The sequence below is a fragment of the Dipodomys spectabilis genome, unplaced genomic scaffold, assembly GCF_019054845.1.
Source record: "Dipodomys spectabilis isolate Male_0828 unplaced genomic scaffold, ASM1905484v1 ptg000001l, whole genome shotgun sequence".
Taxonomy (NCBI): domain Eukaryota; kingdom Metazoa; phylum Chordata; class Mammalia; order Rodentia; family Heteromyidae; genus Dipodomys; species Dipodomys spectabilis.
The window spans coordinates 34,916,631-34,936,626 of record NW_024870678.1 but is presented as its reverse complement, the minus strand read 5'-3'; the positions used below and the strand labels follow the sequence as shown (position 1 = coordinate 34,936,626).

Sequence of the window (19,996 nt, the reverse complement as noted above, 5' to 3'; positions counted from 1 at the left end):
TTGGGCAGTCAAAGAATTTTAAGCAAAACAATCAGGCAATAAAGCACACATAAACAAATCCTCATAAGTTGACCAGTGCTGTTCACTGAGCTTCCTGCAATGAACACCACTAACAGAACCAGCTTTGTCCCTTCATATTTACCACCAGAGAACACACATCCCCAGGGCAGGAGACTCACTGATTATTCTTGTGTTGAGCAAGTGAGGGGAAGGAAACCAGTTATGAATGATGAACAGTTGAACAGTATCAATAAGAGTTGAGGCAAGATTTGTTTCCACTATCCACCACTCTTGTTTGAAAAAAATATGCCAACAATAATATTTCATAAGCAAGAAAAGTCCTACATAATTACATCCTAAGTAAGTAATAATCAAGCTATAAACCTGATGATAGGCACACTTGTACAGCTGGATAGGAAGAATAATTTCTAATATTCTACCACACAGTAGGGTCACTATGGTTGACAAAAATTAACTGAATACTTCAAAATAGCTAGGAAGGAGGATTTTGAATATTCCTACCAGAAAGAAATGATAATGTGTTTGATATGATCATCACATATTATATATAGTGAAATGTCACACTATATTCTAAACACAGACTATGTGCCAATTAAAATGAAAATTTACATAATTATTTTAGAAGTTTTAAACCTGAGTTACATCTAATAATTGTCAGTTTAGATTAGGAAAATAAAAACAGCAAAACTGTGACAGTTATATAGTGTATGTACTTAAGTTCAGTTTGTAGTATGAGAAGACACAAACACTGTGCAAATGACTCTAAGTTAAAGTGTCCATTCTAAAACAGCAACATTAGGAAAAACTAGTTTAACTATCGAGTATTTCCTATAGACCCATTAATATATTCAAAAAGAAAAATATACCAGAGTTAATTTGCTGCACTCAGAAAGCTCCCAAAGGGCTAAGACTATAACAGGTCTGGGAAATTGGCTCAGTGGTAGAGCACTTGCCTTGCAGGTGTGAAGCCCTGGGTTTGGAGTCCTCAGCACCACATAAATAGAAGAAGCTGGAAGTGGGCACTGTGGCTCAAGGCGAAGAGTGCTAGCCTTGAGCTGAAGAGCTCAGGGTCAGCACCCAGGCCCAGAGTTCAGGACCCACGACCGGGGGGGGGGTTGATGGAGGGAAATCTTTCCCATAAAAGAAAATAATTTTTCCTATCATTCTGTCAGGGAGAGAGGAAAGTAGGAAGGGAAGGAAGGATGGATAGAGACCATATTTTCTCTTTGACACACTTTAACAAACTCTCCCATTCTGACATTTCCATTTTCCCATCAGGACAGTTATCTTTCAATGCCCAAGTTAAAAATCCCTACAGCATGTGGGGCTGGGAAGGTGGCTCAGTGGTAGAGCACTTGCCTTGCATGCTCAAGGCCCTGGGTTCGATTCCTCAGCACCACATAAGAAAAAAGCCAGAAGTGGCGTTGTGGCTCAAGTGGTAGAACGCTAGCCTTGAGCTGAAGAGCTGAGGGACAGCGCCCAGGCCCAGAGTTCAGGCCCCACGACCGGACCTCAAAAAAAAAAAAAAAAAATCCCTACAGCATGTGACTTTCCTGTCCAATGACCTCACACGCACTCTATTACTCTCATGCTTGCTCTCCATACTGTTTCTTTGGAAAGTAACAGAAACTACTTTTTATCTTACTCTCTGTATTTGCTCCTTCAAAATTCCTTCTGCTCTCAAAAATATTTAGTAGACAAAATTTATAAACCAGTTCAAATCCAAAACTATATATTAACTTGGTTTTTACGTTTTTCAAAGTCTGGAATGGTCCTATGTTAGGCTGTTGACAGCAAACATTCCATATTCACTATTTTTCACATATTCACTTTCTCTCTTCTAGGATTACTGCTAGCAAAATGACAATATTCACTGTCTTCAGATATTACTTCCTCCAACCCATTGAAGTACTATTTTAGATCATATGATTTCAACATAAAAATCTTTGTTGCTGGGAACCACAGTGGCTCCCTCCTCTAATTCCAGTTATTTGAGAGTGAAGATTGGGAGAGTGAAGAGTGGCGATCTTGGGGAAGAGAGACTCCCCCTCCCCCTACCGCAGCAAACAGCTGGGCATGGTGGTGTATGCCTGTTACCTCAGCTATCAAGAAGCATAAGTTAACGGCCACCAAGCAGACTGCCCTAGGCATAAACACAAGACCTTATTCAAAATAACAAAGCAAAAAGGGAATAAAGGCTCAAGTGACAGAGCACCTCCTTAGCAAGCCTTGTGAGACCTAGATTTAAACCCACACTGCCACCAAAAAAAAAAAAAAAAATTAAAAAATAAAACAACACAACTTTTCTTAACTTTCCATTTAAGTAAACAGCATCCAAAACCTAGGTCTTGCTGGGCTTGCAATACAACTGTGTCACTAATAAGTGCCTCCACTATATCTTTTCTGTGCCTGTGCTTTTGTACATCATTCATTCCACAAAAAATGTATGGATATTGTCTTAGCATACACAAGTGTGTAGGGAGGGAGAGAGGAGAAACAAAAATACTGAACTAGCATAATATCTACTCCATAAAGAAGAGACAAAGAAAAACAATACTGAAGTTGAAACCATATTATTATGTGGGAAGAGAAACATTAGGAAGAAAAATGCTGGGTCAGGATTCTAAATAGTATTATTTAAAGAACAGTAAAAAGGCCACTGTTGCTGAAACCAAATGGGGAAAGAGTGAGGATGGGAATCATGATAATAAAATGGTGAGAATGGCTCCAATGAGAAAGAAAAAGACATGTTGAGCAGGGAGTATTATTACATGAAGAACATACAAAGCTAGTAAAGGAAGTAAAACTGTGGGAAGCACTCCTGGGCAACAAAGCCACATGACCACTTAGTTTTATAAGGGCAACTGCCTGAGATTATAGGCAAACTGCAGTGGAATAGGGTGGAGGCCCCACTAAGACTACTGCAACTAGGTACTATAGCTCACACCTGTAATCCTAGCTACTCAGGAGGCTGAGATTGAGAATCCCAGTTCAATGCTAGCCTAGGCAGACAAACATAAGAGACTCTTGTCTCCGATTAGCTAGGAATAAGCTGGAAGTGGAGGTGTGGCTCAAATTATAGGGCAGCCTTGAGTGAAAAAGTGAGAGTGTGAGGTCCTGAATTCAAGCCTTAGTACCAGCAATGCATGTACACACATACATATGTACATGCATGCATACACATGCAACCCTTGGGCACGCATACACACATATACATACACACACACACACACACACACACACATTTTAAAAAAGGAAGAAAGACCACTGCAACATAAGTGAGAGAAGTAATGCTGGCGTATCTAGGAACTTGTGAGAAGAGGTACTAAGAAGGGGTTTGATTCAGGAGCTGTGCCAAAGCTGAAGGATTTCTCAAAAGACTGCTTGTAAAGAATGAGGAGAAAGAATCAAACTCTAAACAACTCTAAGGTTTCAAATCAGCAGCAAGAACAGTATTTCTACTGAGAGGAAGCTGCAGGTGAAGCAAGTTTTGTTTGAAAGACTTCATATAGCTCCTCTTTAGCACATTTTTCTTACCTATCCTTTGAAAATCAAATTGTCATTTACACAACAGAGCTTTTCTTGAGCTAAGCTATTTACCATTGTCTAATGTCATTTTGTCATGTTAAAATTGTGTGTTTCCCCTCAGATAGAAGACTTGTCATGTCACCGGGGTAGCAATACACTTAATTTTGGCACAAACTGTTAAGTGAATACTTTGGTAAAGAATGCATTTCTTATATGGTACTCTTTTTTTCTGTTTGTATGTGCCATCCTGGGGCTTGAACTCAGGACCTGGGTGCTGTCCCCAAGCTTGTGTCCTCAGAAAGTGTGATACCACTGAGCCATAGTTCCACTTTTGATTTTTTTGGTAGTTAATTAGAGATAGGGCTGGCTTTGAACTGCAATCCTCAGATCTCAGCCTCCAGAGTAATTAGTATTATAGGTGTGAGCTACTGGTGCTCAGCTAAAACTATCTTGAACAACACAAATATGTTTGTGCTGAATTACTGAATGAAAAATGAAATTTACAAAGTAATTGTACAGTGACCTCAGTTTTATAAAAATAAGACAAAAATGCATATACTTTAGATCATATAATACATTAGGAAAATAATGAATTCTCAATCACTTTTAATATAGTAGAAAAGCTGCTCACCTGCTGGCCTTGAGGACTTTGTAAGATCTGAGCAACAGCTGCAAGTGTATCTGTATTTGCGATCTGAGATACCCAAGGGTCAGGCAGGCCCTGAACCACATTGGCCGGAGTAACAGGTGTCACAGGAGTTCCTTTTATAAATGACCCCCCCCCCAATAAATATGTAAGTAAACAAGTAACTTGAAAAGATAGAGGGATCTGTCCAATTGCTTTTATAAAATATATACAGATTAATATGTTTTAATTTTAAGACCTTATTTGGAAAACCATTTCAAACCCTTTTATATAATTTGGTAGATTTAAAAACAAAATACCTCCTACAAAGCCCAAAATGTACCTGGCTAATAAACTAAGGTACAATAACAAAGCCTGTATTGCTAAAGAGCCATTAAAAATCTCACTTGAGAGAAAACTCCTTAATATGAGGGAAATAATCCAGAGACAATTTTTGATGAAAATTGCAACAATATTACAAAATCATTTCTACTAAAAATGTTTATATAGCCGAGCATCAGTGGCTCACTCCTGTAATCCTAGCTACTCAGGAAGCTGAGATCTGAGGATCGCAGTTTAAAGCCAACCCGGGCAGCAAAGTCCATGAAACTCTTATCTCCAATAAACCACTCAGAAACCTGAACTGGTGCTGTGGCTCAAGTGGCAGAGTGCTAGCCTTGAGCTGAAGAGCTGAGGGACAGCTCCCAGGCCCAGGGTTCAATCCCCATGATCCCCCCCCCCCACAGTTTATATATGTGCACATGTGTTTATGTAAAACAAAAAATAAATATATACCAAATATTAAATATTTCTTGGGACTGAGACAAATACTTTTAAATGGCATTTACATGTCACAAACAAAAAACTTTATTGTTAAAACAGTCTTGGTTTTATTAAAAAATGTTTTTTCAGGGTATTTATAAAAATTAAGTCCCCCTGATTGTCTTTAAATACCAACTTGCTTTAGATAAAGATGTAAGAGGTTACAGTCTAAATCAGCACCCTAATTGACAAGCACATGTTCTAAAGTTCATTCCATTTTCTAAACTTTAGAAACAATTACATATGAACATAATATCTGATTTTTATTTTTTCTTTGAAATGACAGCGTCTTTCAACTACTTAATGTTAGACAACTATCTAATGTCAGACATCTAATGTTACAGGTGGGTAATCAGGGTAAAGCACAAATAAACCAATCCACTGCTAGGTTACCTTGCAGTCACATACCTGGAGTGTTGCTCATGGCTGCAGTACCGGCCAACACAGGTGTGACAACTGGGGGAGGAATCCCAGCTGCCATGTCCAAAAGGGGCTGAATGATCTCACTCTTAAATACATTGTTCTTCTGCCACAAGTTTAATACTCTCACTATTTTACTCTGTAAGAACAAAGAAAAGAGACATCTTGATTTTTTTTGCTTCAAAACCTCTATATAGCTGAGCACCAGTGGCCCATGACTGTCAAACAAAACAAAACAAAATTCTTTCCATACAATCTTTTCATACTTGTTCTCTCTTTTCATTATTCTGCCCTCTAATCTTCTCCTCTCATCCATGCCATACTGGCCCCAAATAATACACACTCTATGTAAATAATATTTTATACATTCATTCCTCTACTAACCTGAGCTTTTGCCATCCTATGAAGAAAAACAAAACTAAAGTCTCCACACCATCATGTTTTCTCCTCCTGGAGCCCTTTACTGGAGCATTGCATATAACAGATTAAGCTCTTGAACAATTACTACATGTATATCTCTATTTTTCAATTAACTTCACCCTTTTCTGGATTGCTTCAGCATTCAAAGCACTTCTGATTTTTGGTAAAGATCTAGCCAGTCATGCACCATTTATGCAGATGCCATAAAACGCGTGAAATATATGCTATCTACATAACCCTTCTTATTACTTTGGTTTTAAGCCTACTGTATCAGTGTCAGTGAATTACAAAATGTTTTAAACCCTGATTTCCTTCATTTGTAAAATGAGACTGTGTAGTAGAAGATTTTTCATGGTCATTCTCAAATGAACATGGTCAGGATTTCCAAGGTCTTAACTACTGCCAAATTTTGGACATCGTCAGACAGAATTATAATGAGATTTAGTTCTTATAGCAACAATACAAACAACTTCAGTGTAGTTCCTTAGACCCTACATTTTCTCCAAAAAAAAAAAAGATTTCTTATAGAATTCCATTTCTTTGTGAAATTTTGCTCATCTAACTCTGAAATCTAATACAATGTTCAGCAATACTAAGAACTTGTTGACCAGAAAAAAATCCTATTTAATATCTTCCTTGGTTGTACAACAGCTTTACCAATCCTTCAGGTTTCAAGCTCCAAACTTACAGGGAGAATGTTTCAAGATGCTCTATACCAGTTCATGAAAAACATCAACTGAACAACTAGGCCTTGCTTCTTGAAATAAACATTTCACCCAAAGCATGCACTTAAGTGAGAGTAACAGTATGCTGACCCCAGTGTCACTGGTAGAAGCACAATAATCTCTCCATGATATCAGTAATAAAGCAATTCACAAGTATTTAACACAAAACTTAAAAAAATAAAGTTACTACTATTCTGAGATCATACTTACATTAGGAAAAAGTTAACTAACAGGATATTATTCACTTTTAGAAGAACACTGGTTAGTATCTATATTAGTAAAATAGAAATTTTTAAAGAAAAAAAACAGCTCATCTTTAAATCCCTCAATATTATAGGCTGATATATTTTAAAATCATTCCACGATATATTAGGGAACAATTTTTTGTATTTCTAACAGGTAACCTTTAAAACACTTTTATAAAACGTCAATTAGTAAATTATTTTACATGGAATTCTAAATAGTGGGGTTTTTTTTTTGGGGGGGGGGGGGGGGGTCCGGTCGAGGGGCTTGAACTCCGGGCCTGGGCGCTGTCCCTCAGCTCTTCAGCTCAAGGCTAGCGCTTGAGCCACAGCGCCACTTTTGGCTTTTTCCTTTTGCTTATGTGGTGGTGAGGAATCGAACCCAGGGCCTCAGGCATGCAAGGCAAGCGCTCTACCACTGAGCCACCTTCCTAGCCCACTGGAATTCTAAATAGTAATTTGAAAAATATTCAGGTAGGTCCCTTTAAATTACAAACATTCTTTTAAGTCCACATACAAATATTAAAGTACCAAAATAATTAAAAATAAACAAAATCTGTAAGTAGAGGTGTAGCTCAAGTAGTAAAAGCACCAGCCATGAGCAGAAAAAGTGGCAAAAGCTATCAAAAAAGGAAAGTTTGGGCTGGGAATATGGCTTAGTGGTAGAGTGCTTGCTTAGCATGCATAAAAGCCCTGGGTTCGATTCCCTAGTACCATATACACAGAAAAAGCCAGAAGTGGCACAGTGGCTCAAGTAGGAGAGTAATAGCTAGCCCTGAGCAAAAGAAGCTCAGTGTCAGAGCCCAGGCTCTGAGTTCAAGGCCCAGGGCTGGCACAAAACAAAAAACAACCAAAAAAAGGTAGAAAGTTTTGTGTGGAGCTTTTAAGTTTTATGGTTCTTCCTTATAACAAGTTTTCACTCAATTCTTACCTTTTTCTAGTAAAACAATAAAACATTCAACCTGTCTAAATCTCAAATCAACTTCAGAAAATCAGTAACCACCTAGCACCTCAGGCACCTAATTAGGTCAGCCATGATAAGCAACTCCTTTTAATACGCTTCTTTTGATAATTACAGAAAATTTATATATTCAGATTTAGCAGACATTACACATGTATGGGTTTCTAACAATAATTCTGTTAAATTATGGTACAACTTTGTATTGTAATAGAAAAATGTCAACATGTAGTTATTTTATACTAATTGCTTGGAAAATCTCCTGGTCACAAATACTGGAAGAGTTAAAAACAAAAACAAAACTCAAATTAATCACAATCTTGAACTGGTTTTATATGTGAATAAATGAGAATTTAGCTTATTGCATCCAATTAAATAGCAGTTGCCTTCGGGATGGGAAGGTGGCTCAGTGGTAGAGCGCTTGCCTTGCATGCATGAGGCCCTGGGTTCGATTCCTCAGCACCACATAAGCAAAAAGAAAAAAAAAAAGCCAGAAGTGGTGTTGTGGCTCAAGTGGTAGAGCGCTAGCCTTGAGCTGAAGAGCTGAGGGACAGCACCCAGGCCTAGAGTTCAAGCCCCAGGACTGGACCCAAAAGTAAATAAATAAATAAATAGCAGTTGCCTTAATAAATTAAGAAGGAGCAAAGTTAACTTCATCTTTTCATCCTGTAAACTCTAAGAATAAAAAGGCATATAGATGCTCAATAATTAAGTATTCGAATCCAGAATAACAGTAAATAGTAATATAAGGCCATAATATTAAGATAATCTAAAAACTCTACTTAAGATCCAAAGGGTAAGCTATCTCTTAAAACAAAACAGCAGCATACCTTGTCATCCCCAGGGCAACGATATAAATTCTGGAAAGTGCTAATGATGTTATTACTAAATCTGGGTGCAAACACATCCTTTTCTTGACCAAACTGATGTCGGGACTGTCGCACAATGGAGTCAATAACATAGAGTCCTGGTACCTTATATTCTGGCTTGCACTGTTGAGAAAAAACAAAGGAGTAACAAGGGAAGAAAATAGAAGTAAAATTCTTGATAGACAAATCTTACACAATTAAGAAGTATTGCTCATGTTGTAATGAATATTCAGACATTGCTTATTCTAAACCATCTGTCTCTAGAAAGGCATTGGCTACACCACATATATTCAGTTAGCTGCCAGTCCCCCATGTTCCAAAATAGTACTGGGCATAACTGGCTTAAATGAAAAAAAAAATCTGATAAAGAAGATTCTGTTATAATGCTTAAAACTGTTTAATGTTTTACAAAAGCAACATGGAAGAAGCAAACTCAGGAGAGGATTCTAGAAGATGAATCGTTGCATGTACTAGATTTCATCTGAAGCATGAAAAAAAGAAGTTTCTATACTAAAGGGTCAAATTGCAAATTATGACATATATTGCTTTCTGCACTTTACTATTTATTTCACAACAAAAATAATATAAACACCCCTAGCTTCTTAAGTCAAACACAACAGGTAATGGTTCATCATAATGATCCAGAATCATACGAAATATAAGTGTAAAGGGCAAAGAGTGTTTAATAAAAGTACACATGGGAAGTGAGGGTTGGCAAGTTGCTCCTTTCAGACATCATGCACCACCCTCAGGTTGAAGGAGTACCCATGGTAAAAGCTCTTCTCTCCAATAAGCCACTAGAAAACTGGAAGTGGAGCTATGGCTCAAGCAGTAGACCCCTCGACTTGAGCTGAAGAGCTGAGGGATAGCACCCAGACCCAGAGTTCAAGCCCCACAACTGACAAAAAAAAAGTGTATCTTCAGTTAAACAAGACAAGTATAGGGAACTGCTGGCTTTCACTATGGACGGATGCCACTCTTCCTTTGGGGAAGTAACAAAGGGCAAAACAACAACAACAACAACAAAAACACTAAAGATGAGAAAGTGTTTTGATCTCATTAAATATATTCACTGCAAAGTATCAACTACTACATAAAACTATCAGATCAAGTACCTGGAAAACTGAAAACCTGCATTATAGTAATTCTTAGAGTATATAGTGCAATTTTTGCAAACATAATTACTGAACATTTATTACATTAAAATGACAATAAGCAAACTACTTTCCCTGAAGTCACTGATGTAACAATGTAGTAGTAAACCTAAAGGGGGTGACCTATAGCCTACCCAGTGGTAGTTCATGAGCAGAGCGTAGAAAGCCTGTGTTAGGGTACCTAACAGCAGACACTGTGCCACTGGATGTAGCTAATTAAAATACAGCATACAGACTGTATAAAAATAAACAGTACTGAATGACAATATTCAATTGTATTCTTAATTTACTGGACAGATTTATTTGCAGTACTCATTCAAAAAGACAGATCTCACAGTTGGCTAAACTCTATGTATTTTAACAATGGAGTGAAAGATTTCACTTCTGCATTTCAAACTAGCATGGTTAGATAAACGTGATACAAAGCCAGCAAGTCCAGAGGTATCAGATTCCAAATACAATTTATTCTTGATGATTCAAGATAATTAAGAGGCTGGGAATGTGGCTTAGTGGTAGAGTGCCTGACTAGCACGCATGAAGCCCTGGGTTCAACTCCTCAGTACCAATAAACAGAAAAGGCCAGAAGTGGTGTGGCTCAAGTGGTAGAGCGCTAGCCTTGAACAGAGAGGCTCAGGGAGAGAACCTAGGACCTAAGTTCAAGCTCCAAGACCAGGGGGAAAAAAGTTGATAGCTAATGTTAGTACAGGGTGGTCTTGAAAATGTCCTAGTATCTGTTTGTGGTCTGGGTCTTTGCTCATGTGTTTCATAAAGGTAAAATACAATCAGAGACTATAACATTTTTTTGTTTTTTGGCCAAACTCATTATGACAAAAACTAATGGCTGAAGTATTTGTTCAAGTAGTTTTTCTCTTGCCTAGAGGACATCATCTTTATTGTTTTTGTTTTTTTTTTCCCCTTGGGAGGAGGATGAGGAATTGGACGCCCAGTGGGCGCGCGGGATGGAAACCGACTGCAACCCCATGGAGCTAAGCAGTGTGTCGGAGATCATCTTTATTGTTAATTCTTCAAAACAACACAAAGAATCACAGATAATACACTGTCTAACAGCAGACACACTTCTCTCTGACTTGCATAATTTGGTTATGATGTATGAAAGGAATATAGAATAACATACTTACTCTAAAATATGAAATTAAAACATAATTTATTATCCCAGAGAAATGAAAACATATGTTCATCTCAAAACATGAATGAAAGTTCCTAGCAGCTTCATTCATAATAGCCAAAAGCTGAAAAGAGCAAGTGACCTTCAATAGGTGAATGCTTTTAATTGTGCTACATCCATCCATACAATATAATACTACTCAAAAATGAGAGCAAGTGTTTGGCTAGATGGCAAGGGAACTGTGCTAAAGCACAACATGACCACCTCAAAAGGATACATACGGGGCTGGGAAGGTGGCTCAGCGGTAGAGTGCTTGCCTTGCATGCATGAGGCCCTGGGTTTGATTCCTCAGCACCACATAAGCAGAAAAAGCTGGAAGTGGCGCTGTGGCTTAAGTGGTAGAGTGCTAGCCTTGAGCTGAAGAGCTGAGGGACAGCACCCAGGCCAAGTTCATGCCCCACTACCAACCTCCCCCCCCAAAAAAAGATATGTCCTATGATTTCACTTATACAATGAATAGTAGATTAGTGACTGCCAAATAGCAAGGATGACAGAAGAGCTGAGTGAAGCTTGATACAAGGAAACAGAGATCTGGTGGTGAGGTTTTGGTTACGCAGTAGTTACATGAGTGCAGATTCAGTCAAGCTGCACAGAACTACAGAAACAATTGAGTCTATGCTAAGCTATTAAAAAATGATGTTATGTCAAGAAAGTGACTGCCTATATTAATATAATAATACTGAACTAGTTATACACAACATTTATTATTTGAAAAGACTAGGAGCAGAAATCTTGTGGACATTGGACTTTTTTGTATTTTGGGATTTTTCAGCGTATGTGCATACAATCGAAGGTGTAATTTTCCAATTCTGTTGTGCTAGTGGAATTCAGGAGTTTGGATTTTCAGACTAGACTGGTTCAGCCTGTGTAAGATGAAATGAGGCAGAGGTTCCATGCAACCTCCTGTTATGATCTACGCTTCACTGAGTGTCAATTACAAGTAAATCTGCAATTACATATACAACTTAATTTAACCATTGCACAGGTCCATTATTTAATCTTTGGTTTAAATAGGGTAAAGAAACAATTAAAATTTTCCTGAGACAGAAACCTGCTTCTGCAGATTATATATACAATTATCTCTCCCTAGGTCTTCCAAGGTAAATAACTTACTAAAAGTACTTCTGCCGGGAACCAGTGGCTCATGTCTGTAATCTTTGCTACTCAGGAGGTTGAGATCTAAGGATAACAGTTCAAAGCCAGCCTAGACAAGAAAGGCCATGATACTCTTATCTCCAAGTGGCTCCAAGTGGCTCAAGTGGTAGAGCGCTTGTTTTGAGCTGAAGAGCTGAGGGACAGCGCCCAGGCCCAGCGTTCAAACCCCATGACTGACCAAAAAGGCCAAAAATAAAAGGTAAAACACATTTATTCATAAATTTTCTTCTCAACTCTTACTGTTCAAACTGATTTCTAAAGGAAAAGCACAGGCATCATCTAGAAACTCTTAGAAACAGAGAATCTCAAGTGCCTCCAACACTCAGTTGGTCAGAATTTTCATTGTTATAAGATGCTTATATAATTCTGAGACACAGTTAAGATGTAAGAGGTACTGATTTAGATTTTAGAACCTTTTTTTTTGGGGGGGATGGGGGGGTCCAGTCATGGGGCCTGGGCAAATTTTAAGATTCTAAAGTCTGGGCCTCATGCATGCGAGGCAAGCACTCTACCACTGAGCCACCTTCCCAGCCCCTGTGAAACATTTTTTGATAACTATTTTTATTCCACAGTTTGACTTAATAATATGTTTAACCTTCACTTTAAACATTAACAAAACTTAAAGAAGATATTCTAGTCTCCTGAAATTGGTTACGAAAACATCCCTAAGTGCAGCAAGACGGCTGCTTGACTTTATCTCCTTCTCTCCCCTACCTGGGACAACAGAGCCATCCACCTATGTAAGATGTACCCTGGTGGATTACAGTCAGTGAATCAGAAGAAAAAAACAGCTAGAATGCAGTATGCTTATCAATGCCTATATAAAGACAGAGCTGCTTTCAAAACATACAATGTGAAATAGCCATTAAAGACGATAAAAGAATTTCCTTAAATGGCAAAAAATTTGCAATTCCATTAAAAATTAATCACATTGATCTAACTTTCTTCAAGGGACAGATGCTTCACTAATCCAATGGAAATGTAGCAAAACCCAGAATTATACAAATGTGACTATATAATTTTAATTATTTTTTGTTTCATTTTGGTCTTTTGCCAGTCCTGGGGCATGGACTCAGGGCCTGGGCACTGTCCCTGAGTTTCTTTTGCTCAAGGCTAGCACTCTACCACTTGAGCCAAACCTGAGCCATAGCACTACTTCCAGCTTTTTCTGTGTATGTGGTGTTAAGGAATTGAACCCAGGGCTTCATGCATGCTGGGCAAACTACCACTAAGCCACATTCCCAACCCTAATTTTATTTCTTAAAGGTCAAATAAGTGATCATTTTAATAAGTTTATCAAAACAACTTAAACACAGGTATTTTACTTTAAAAAGAACAGAGACATTAATACCTCATTATACTGCATTTAGCCCTTGTATTAAAAAGTACATACTCACTTTCTGAATGAATTTCTCAACACTTTGGACCACATGTTTATAAAACTGAAAGAGAGGGAGAAAGAGCAGTTTTGAAATCAAAGTAGATTAGAACTTCCTGCTAACCACTATCTTTACCAGTTCCAAAGGAACTCAAACTATTAATTGTGGAAAACATCACAAGACAAGCAAACACAACACTTAAAGAGCTAAGTTCACAATTATTTTACGGCTTATTTCAGTTTTTTCAAAGCTAAAAACATTAAAGACAGTTTTTAATAAATCAAAGTAGTATAGTGTATCATGAAAGCCAAGATTTAGACTCCCAACTGACAGAAATCTGAACTCAAAAGATTTCTTTTAGCAAAGTGATTTCTCTTAAGACTATGACATCAGAAAATGGGAAATTTAAGCCAGGCATAGGTGGCTCATGCCTGTAATCCTAGCTACTCAGGAAGCTGAGATCTGAGGATCATGGTTCAAAGCCAGCCCGGGCAGGAAAGTCTGTGAGACTCTTATCTCCAATAAACCACTAGAAAACTGGAAGTGGCACTGTAGCTCAAGTGGTAGAGTGCTCGCCTTGAGCTGAAGAGCACAGGGATAGCGCCCAAGACCAGAGTTCAAGCCCCATGATTGACCAGAAAAAAAAAAAGGGAAATTTAGATTGTGTACTTAATTGGGTCTTTTTGTTAAAAAGAAATTCTGCTCAACAGTTCTATAAAATGTCCCAATTATTAATTCACAGAAAAAAAATAATACTATATGTTTATATGGTCTCAGGATTGTAATCATAGAAATCAAATCATAATGGAGACTAATATAAACAGTACTAAGAGTAAATTCATTCTCTGTTAGCTTATCAGATACATTGAAAACATGGCATCATTGAAGAAATCTTTGGCTTAATGTGCTGTAGCCATGATTTTCTTCAAGAAAAGGATTTTGAACTACAATCACCTAAGACCCTAACTGTGTTTCTAGTAAGGGTTGCCTATTAAAAACAAACAAACAAAAAAAAAACCTGTTCAATCAACAGAATTTCTCCCAGTAATAACTAGTGGATATAAATTTGCTAAATTTATCACTATTGTCAAAAGATCATTTAACTATTTGATGCTTCTGGTTATGGCTTCTTTGTAATTTAGAGTAGTTAGTCACTCATAATACTCCTAAGTTACTATCCACTTAGATATTAATTGAAATAAGCACTCATTCATCCTCATTTTGAAGAGCCCTATGAAAGCAGGGAGACTTCATCTGGGGACAAGAACTTCTTGGGAAGGTATCCATGGTTGAACATTACCCAGGAAATCTCAGGCAAATTTCTGTGCAGAAGTGCATTTTCCATGAAGGAATCAACCTCTCCCTGAGATTTTCGGCAATGCCAAGACAACATATGGTCAAAACCTACCACATCAGAGCAATAAATAAATCTGGCTCTTCTCACAGTTCAAGTACCTTACACACACAGTTAGGTCCATTAATTTCCAATAATGGCCCATGTTCAAATACGTATAGAATCAGCCAAAAGAACATGAATACTTTTTATCTAGAAAGTGTTTATCAACTTTTCTTTAAGATTCTGGAAAGTCAACAGTGTTAAAACTATGAACTCTGACCTGCCTAGCTGCGTAAGGAATGATAGTTACTTCCAAATTTGTGGAAATCTTGAAAACAGTATTTCAAACACTGTGTGTGTCTATGTAGGAGACTAGATGACAGGCTTTTGTTGTTCTCCACAATGAACAAGCATGAATACTGTAAAGCCTGTGCTCTATAAAAATCATTTGCCTTCTACATATTAGAGAGGCATTTGAAAACCCAGCTGTCACGTGCAGTACTCACCTTAATAGCTTTGATGGCCGCTTTTGTAATCTGGGTCATTTTCGCTTTAGAAATGGGTGGTTTATAGTCATTCAAGGAATACAACTGAAGGGGAAAAAAAAGAAGGAAAAGCTGTAAATCTAGCAGAACTAAATATCTTCAAAGCATAAAAGGAAAGGGTTTCTGTTCTAAAAAAAAAACCAAGCTCAATATCATTTCCCATCAAGAAACTTCATTAAAATTACAATAAGCTGTCCCTCCATATTTACTTGCTGATAAGCAAAACAGACAATAACAAGTGTTAGCAAGGATGGGGAAGAACTGAAGTCCTCAGGCATTGCTGGTGGGAAGTAAGAGTGTAGGAACTTTACAAATCAGTTTGTAAGAAACTTAAAACACAGTAACCACATGACCAAGCCAATTCTACACCTACATATACATTCAAACTCGCTGAAAACAAACATCCACATAAAAACTGGGCAAGGCAACATGTCTCACACCATAATACTAGCTACTCAGCAGGCTGAGATCTGAAGATCCTGGATCAAGGCCCACCCAGGCAGAAAAATCTGAAAAACTCTTGCTTTCAAGTAAACAATAAAAAATAGAAGTAGACTGGTGGCTTAACTGGTAGAACTTTATGAGAAAAAGCCAAGTGGGAGTAGCAGGCCCTAAGTACACACACACACACACACACACTGGTGGCTTAACTGGTAGAACTTTATGAGAAAAAGCCAAGTGGGAGTAGCAGGCCCTAAGCACACACACACACACACACACACACACACACACACAGAAAAAGCCAAGTGGGAGTAGCAGGCCCTAAGTACACACACACACACATATATGAATGCAGCATCACTAACAAAATACAAGTCATTTAAAAAAGAATAACTCAAAGATCCATCAAATAGGAATGAAGGAATAAAATGTATAATATCTATTCAATGAAATATGAAATTCTGGTTACACAAAGGAATGGACAACTATATTAATATATGATATGATATGCTACAATATAAATGAACATAAATGAATCCTAGAATTTTTTTTTTAATGGAGTATCACTCAATTGCCCAGGCAGGCCTTACAATGGCAATCCTCCTGCCTCTGTAGATTATAGGCTGGGAATACAGGCATGGAACACTGATATTATCCTAAATTAAAGAAGAAAATTCAGAATGGATACTAATAATCACTGGTTTGTGTTTTGTTTTTGGCAATACTGGGGTTTGAACAGGGACTGAGCCACGAGCTAGCTGTTTTTTCTTTCTTTCTTTTTTGCTTAAGAGAAGGAAATACCCCTCCTTACTACTAGGGCTTGAACTCAGGGTCTAGATGCTGTCCCTTAGCTTTTTCACTCAAGGCTGGCTACTACTTGATTCACAGCTCCCTTTCAGCTTTTGCTGATTAATTGGAGATAGGACTTCCATGGCTTTTCCTACCTAGGCAGGTAGCCTGAGCTTCAGATCTCAGCCTCCTGAATAGCCAGAATTACAGGTCATCAGCCCCAGCTTCCAGATACTTTGTAAGAATTTTAAAGATAAGACCCATGCCGGGCGCTGGTGGCTCACGCCTGTAATCCTAGCTACTCAGGAGGCTGAGATCTGAGGATTGCGGTTCAAAGCCAGCCCGGGCAAGAAAGACCGTGAGACTCCTATCTCCAATAAACCACCAGAAAACCGGAAGTGGCACTGTAGCTCAAGTGGTAGAGCGCTCGCCTTGAGCTGAAGAGCTGAGGGACAGCGCCCAGGCCCAGAGTCCAAGCCCCACGACCGACAAAAAAAAAAAAAAAAGATAAGACCCATAAGATATCTGTCTCTCTCTCCCTATCAGTGTAATCATCAGGTACAAAATAACACCATATTGTATGGCTTATCATAAACCAGGTAAAACAAAGATCAATTTCTCAGAATTTCTTAGAGGACCCACAGAAGATCTACTCATGTCCTCTCCCACTAGATAATAAGAACAGACTTTTTTGTGTGTTGAGATTTTACTTTTCTCCTTATATTTAAACTGAACTGTTATTGCCTGAGACGAGATAGGTGTTGTAAATTAAATCAATATAAATAATCATATACAAGACATAGCTGTGCATAAGCTTGGTTGGAAGACTTGAATTTTAATTCCAACTATCTGATCTTATTAACAGTTTTTAAGGCTGGAGCTAGTGACTCATGTCTATAATCCTAGCTACTCAGGATATTGAGACATGAGTATTGCAGTTCAAAGCTAGCCCAAGCAGAAAAGACTGTGAGACTCTTACCTCCAATTTAACCACCAGAAAATCAGGAATGGTGCAGTGGCTCAGAGTGGTAGAGTGCTAACCTTGACCAAAAAGAACCCAGGGTCAACACACAGACCCTGAGTTCAAGTCCCATGACCAACAAAAAAAGTTTTGAAGGGCTGGGAAGGTGGCTCAGTGGTAGAACGCTTGCCTTGCATGCATGAGGCCCTGAGTTCGATTCCTCAGCACCACATAAGCAAAAAGAAAAGAAGCCGGAAGTGGCGCTGTGGCTCAAGTGGTAGAGCACTAGTCTTGAGCTGAAGAGCTGAGGGACAGCACCCAGGCCCAGAGTTCAGGCCCCACGAACGGACCCCCCAAAAAAGAGCTCTCCGACAACACCCAGGCCCTAAGTTCAAGCCCCATGACTGACCAAAAAAAAAAAGTAACATAAAGGTCTTTGGCCTTCTTACCTCTGGTCCTTCTTATTGACAATCTTCTAAATCACCATGAGGTTAAACTTGATGCTTGAACTCTTAATAGCATGTTTTGCTTCACAACAGGAAATAATGTAACTGCTTACACGTGATGGCACATGTCCTATATAGCTCCCCTCTCCAAATAACTGCACTGCTGCTGAGTGTGGGTGGGTTTTATGAACTGGATGGGTGGGTTTCCAGTGGAGCAGATCAGGAGGTAGGATATAAGAGGGGCCCATGGCTAAGAGTTGAGCATGACCCCAGAAACTGGAAAAGTGTCAGAAAGCTAGTATACTAAAACAAACCTGGGATGTTTTGGGTTTTGTTTTTTTTTTTTTGTCATTTGTCTAGCATGTGAATGGAATTTTAGGTTTTCATAAATATTTTTGTGAAAATTACTTTTACTTATAATTCAAAGTCAGAAGTTAAAATTTAAGATGTTTATCTTCTGGGTGCTGGGGGCTCACACCTGTAACCCTACCTATTCAGGAGGCTAAGATCTGAGGATCACAGATTGAAGCCAGCTCGGTCTTGTTCTCCAAGTAAGCCCCAGAAAACCGAAGTGGAGCTGTGGCTCAAAGTGCTAGAGCTATAGTCCTGAGCAAAAAAGCTCAGAGACAGTGCCCAAACCCAAGTTCAAGTCCCACAACTGAAAATATTTTTTATGTTTTTCTGATCATTTAAAAAGCAAAAAAACAGAAATCCACTATTTTGGGAAATGGAGGTATGTTTCAGTAGAGTGCCAGCTATGGGCAAAAAGCAAAGCCAAAGCATTCAAGCCCTAATACTAGCAGTAGGTTTGTTCTTGTTGTTGTTTTAAGATTTTAGACATATGAGTTAAAAGTAAATATTCAGATTTATTTCACTAGTTATGTCTTTTTGTTGATATTTTTGAGGCAGGGAGGATTTCACTATAAGGTCCAAGCCACCCTCAAACTTGCTTTGTGTGAATTCCAGATTGGCATGAAACTCACTATCTATACACCTAATGCTGATTACAGGTGTGTACTAACACATCTGGCTTGATAAAATTATCTTTGCTGACAAGAGGGCTTGGTGTAGACTTTGTGCTTAGCATGCTCAATTGGTCTCATTTCCTAGCACCAAAAAATAAATAAGCTAACACAATTACTATGACAAATTCTTGTAATTAGTTATCCTTTCCTACAGGCTATATTTTCATATGAATAACTAACATATTATATCATTCAGTAGAATATTCCAAATCTTTCAAGCATGGCAACTGCCTAAGGTTAACATTACGATTTTGATTAGTGTTTAAAAAGCCGGGCGCTGGTGGCTCACGCCTGTAATCCTAGCTACTCAGGAGGCTGAGATCGGAGGATCGCGGTTCAAAGCCAGCCCGGGCAGGAGAGACCGTGAGACTCCTATCTCCAATAAACCACCAGAAAACCGGAAGTGGCGCTGTAGCTCAAGTGGTAGAGCGCTCGCCTTGAGCTGAAGAGCTGAGAGACAGCGCCCAAGCCCAGAGTTCAAGCCCCACGACCGACCAAAAAAAAAAAAAAAAAAGAAGGCAATTATTTTAGAATCTCAACTGCATTGGTAATAAAGAAAAACTATAACCAAGCCTCCTTCCAAAAAGAAATATTAAACAGCTAAATTTAAACCAAAAAAAAAAAAAACCACCTATCTGTATAAGTTCTTTAATTAAATCCAAAAAACATACCCTTTCCAAATCCTTGTATTAGAGGGATTAAAATACTCTAAAAAAGCACATGGGCTTTATGGTGCACATCAACATGGAAACAGAACAGAAACACTTACTGGGGAAGGGCTTGCTTTCTTCTCTTGCACTGCCTCACTCATGGTGGAAGAGAGGGAGTGAGTGCACCCTATAGCCTGTAGGATATGGGAGTCCCAGAGAAAACAGGAGAAATTTGAGTATGAACGAACCTGAATTTTGGGCCCATCCGAAATTGGTGGCTGCATTAAAAAGATCCACAG

At 38.4% G+C, this 19,996-nt stretch overlaps 1 protein-coding gene across 5 annotated transcripts in view; it reads right to left on the bottom strand.

Annotated features, from left to right (window-relative positions):
* Window positions 1-19,996, bottom strand: part of Scaf8 (SR-related CTD associated factor 8) — a 110,251-nt gene that overhangs the window by 66,776 nt on the left and 23,479 nt on the right. For all 5 annotated transcript variants that reach the window (XM_042674513.1, XM_042674277.1, XM_042674355.1 and 2 more), the window contains exons 2-6: window positions 15,347-15,430; window positions 13,523-13,567; window positions 8,592-8,753; window positions 5,405-5,555; window positions 4,181-4,311 (exon numbers count right to left, since the gene is read on the bottom strand). In XM_042674513.1, the coding sequence (XP_042530447.1) occupies window positions 4,181-4,311; window positions 5,405-5,555; window positions 8,592-8,753; window positions 13,523-13,567; window positions 15,347-15,430 (573 nt within the window). The remainder of the gene's footprint in view (window positions 1-4,180; window positions 4,312-5,404; window positions 5,556-8,591; window positions 8,754-13,522; window positions 13,568-15,346; window positions 15,431-19,996) is intronic.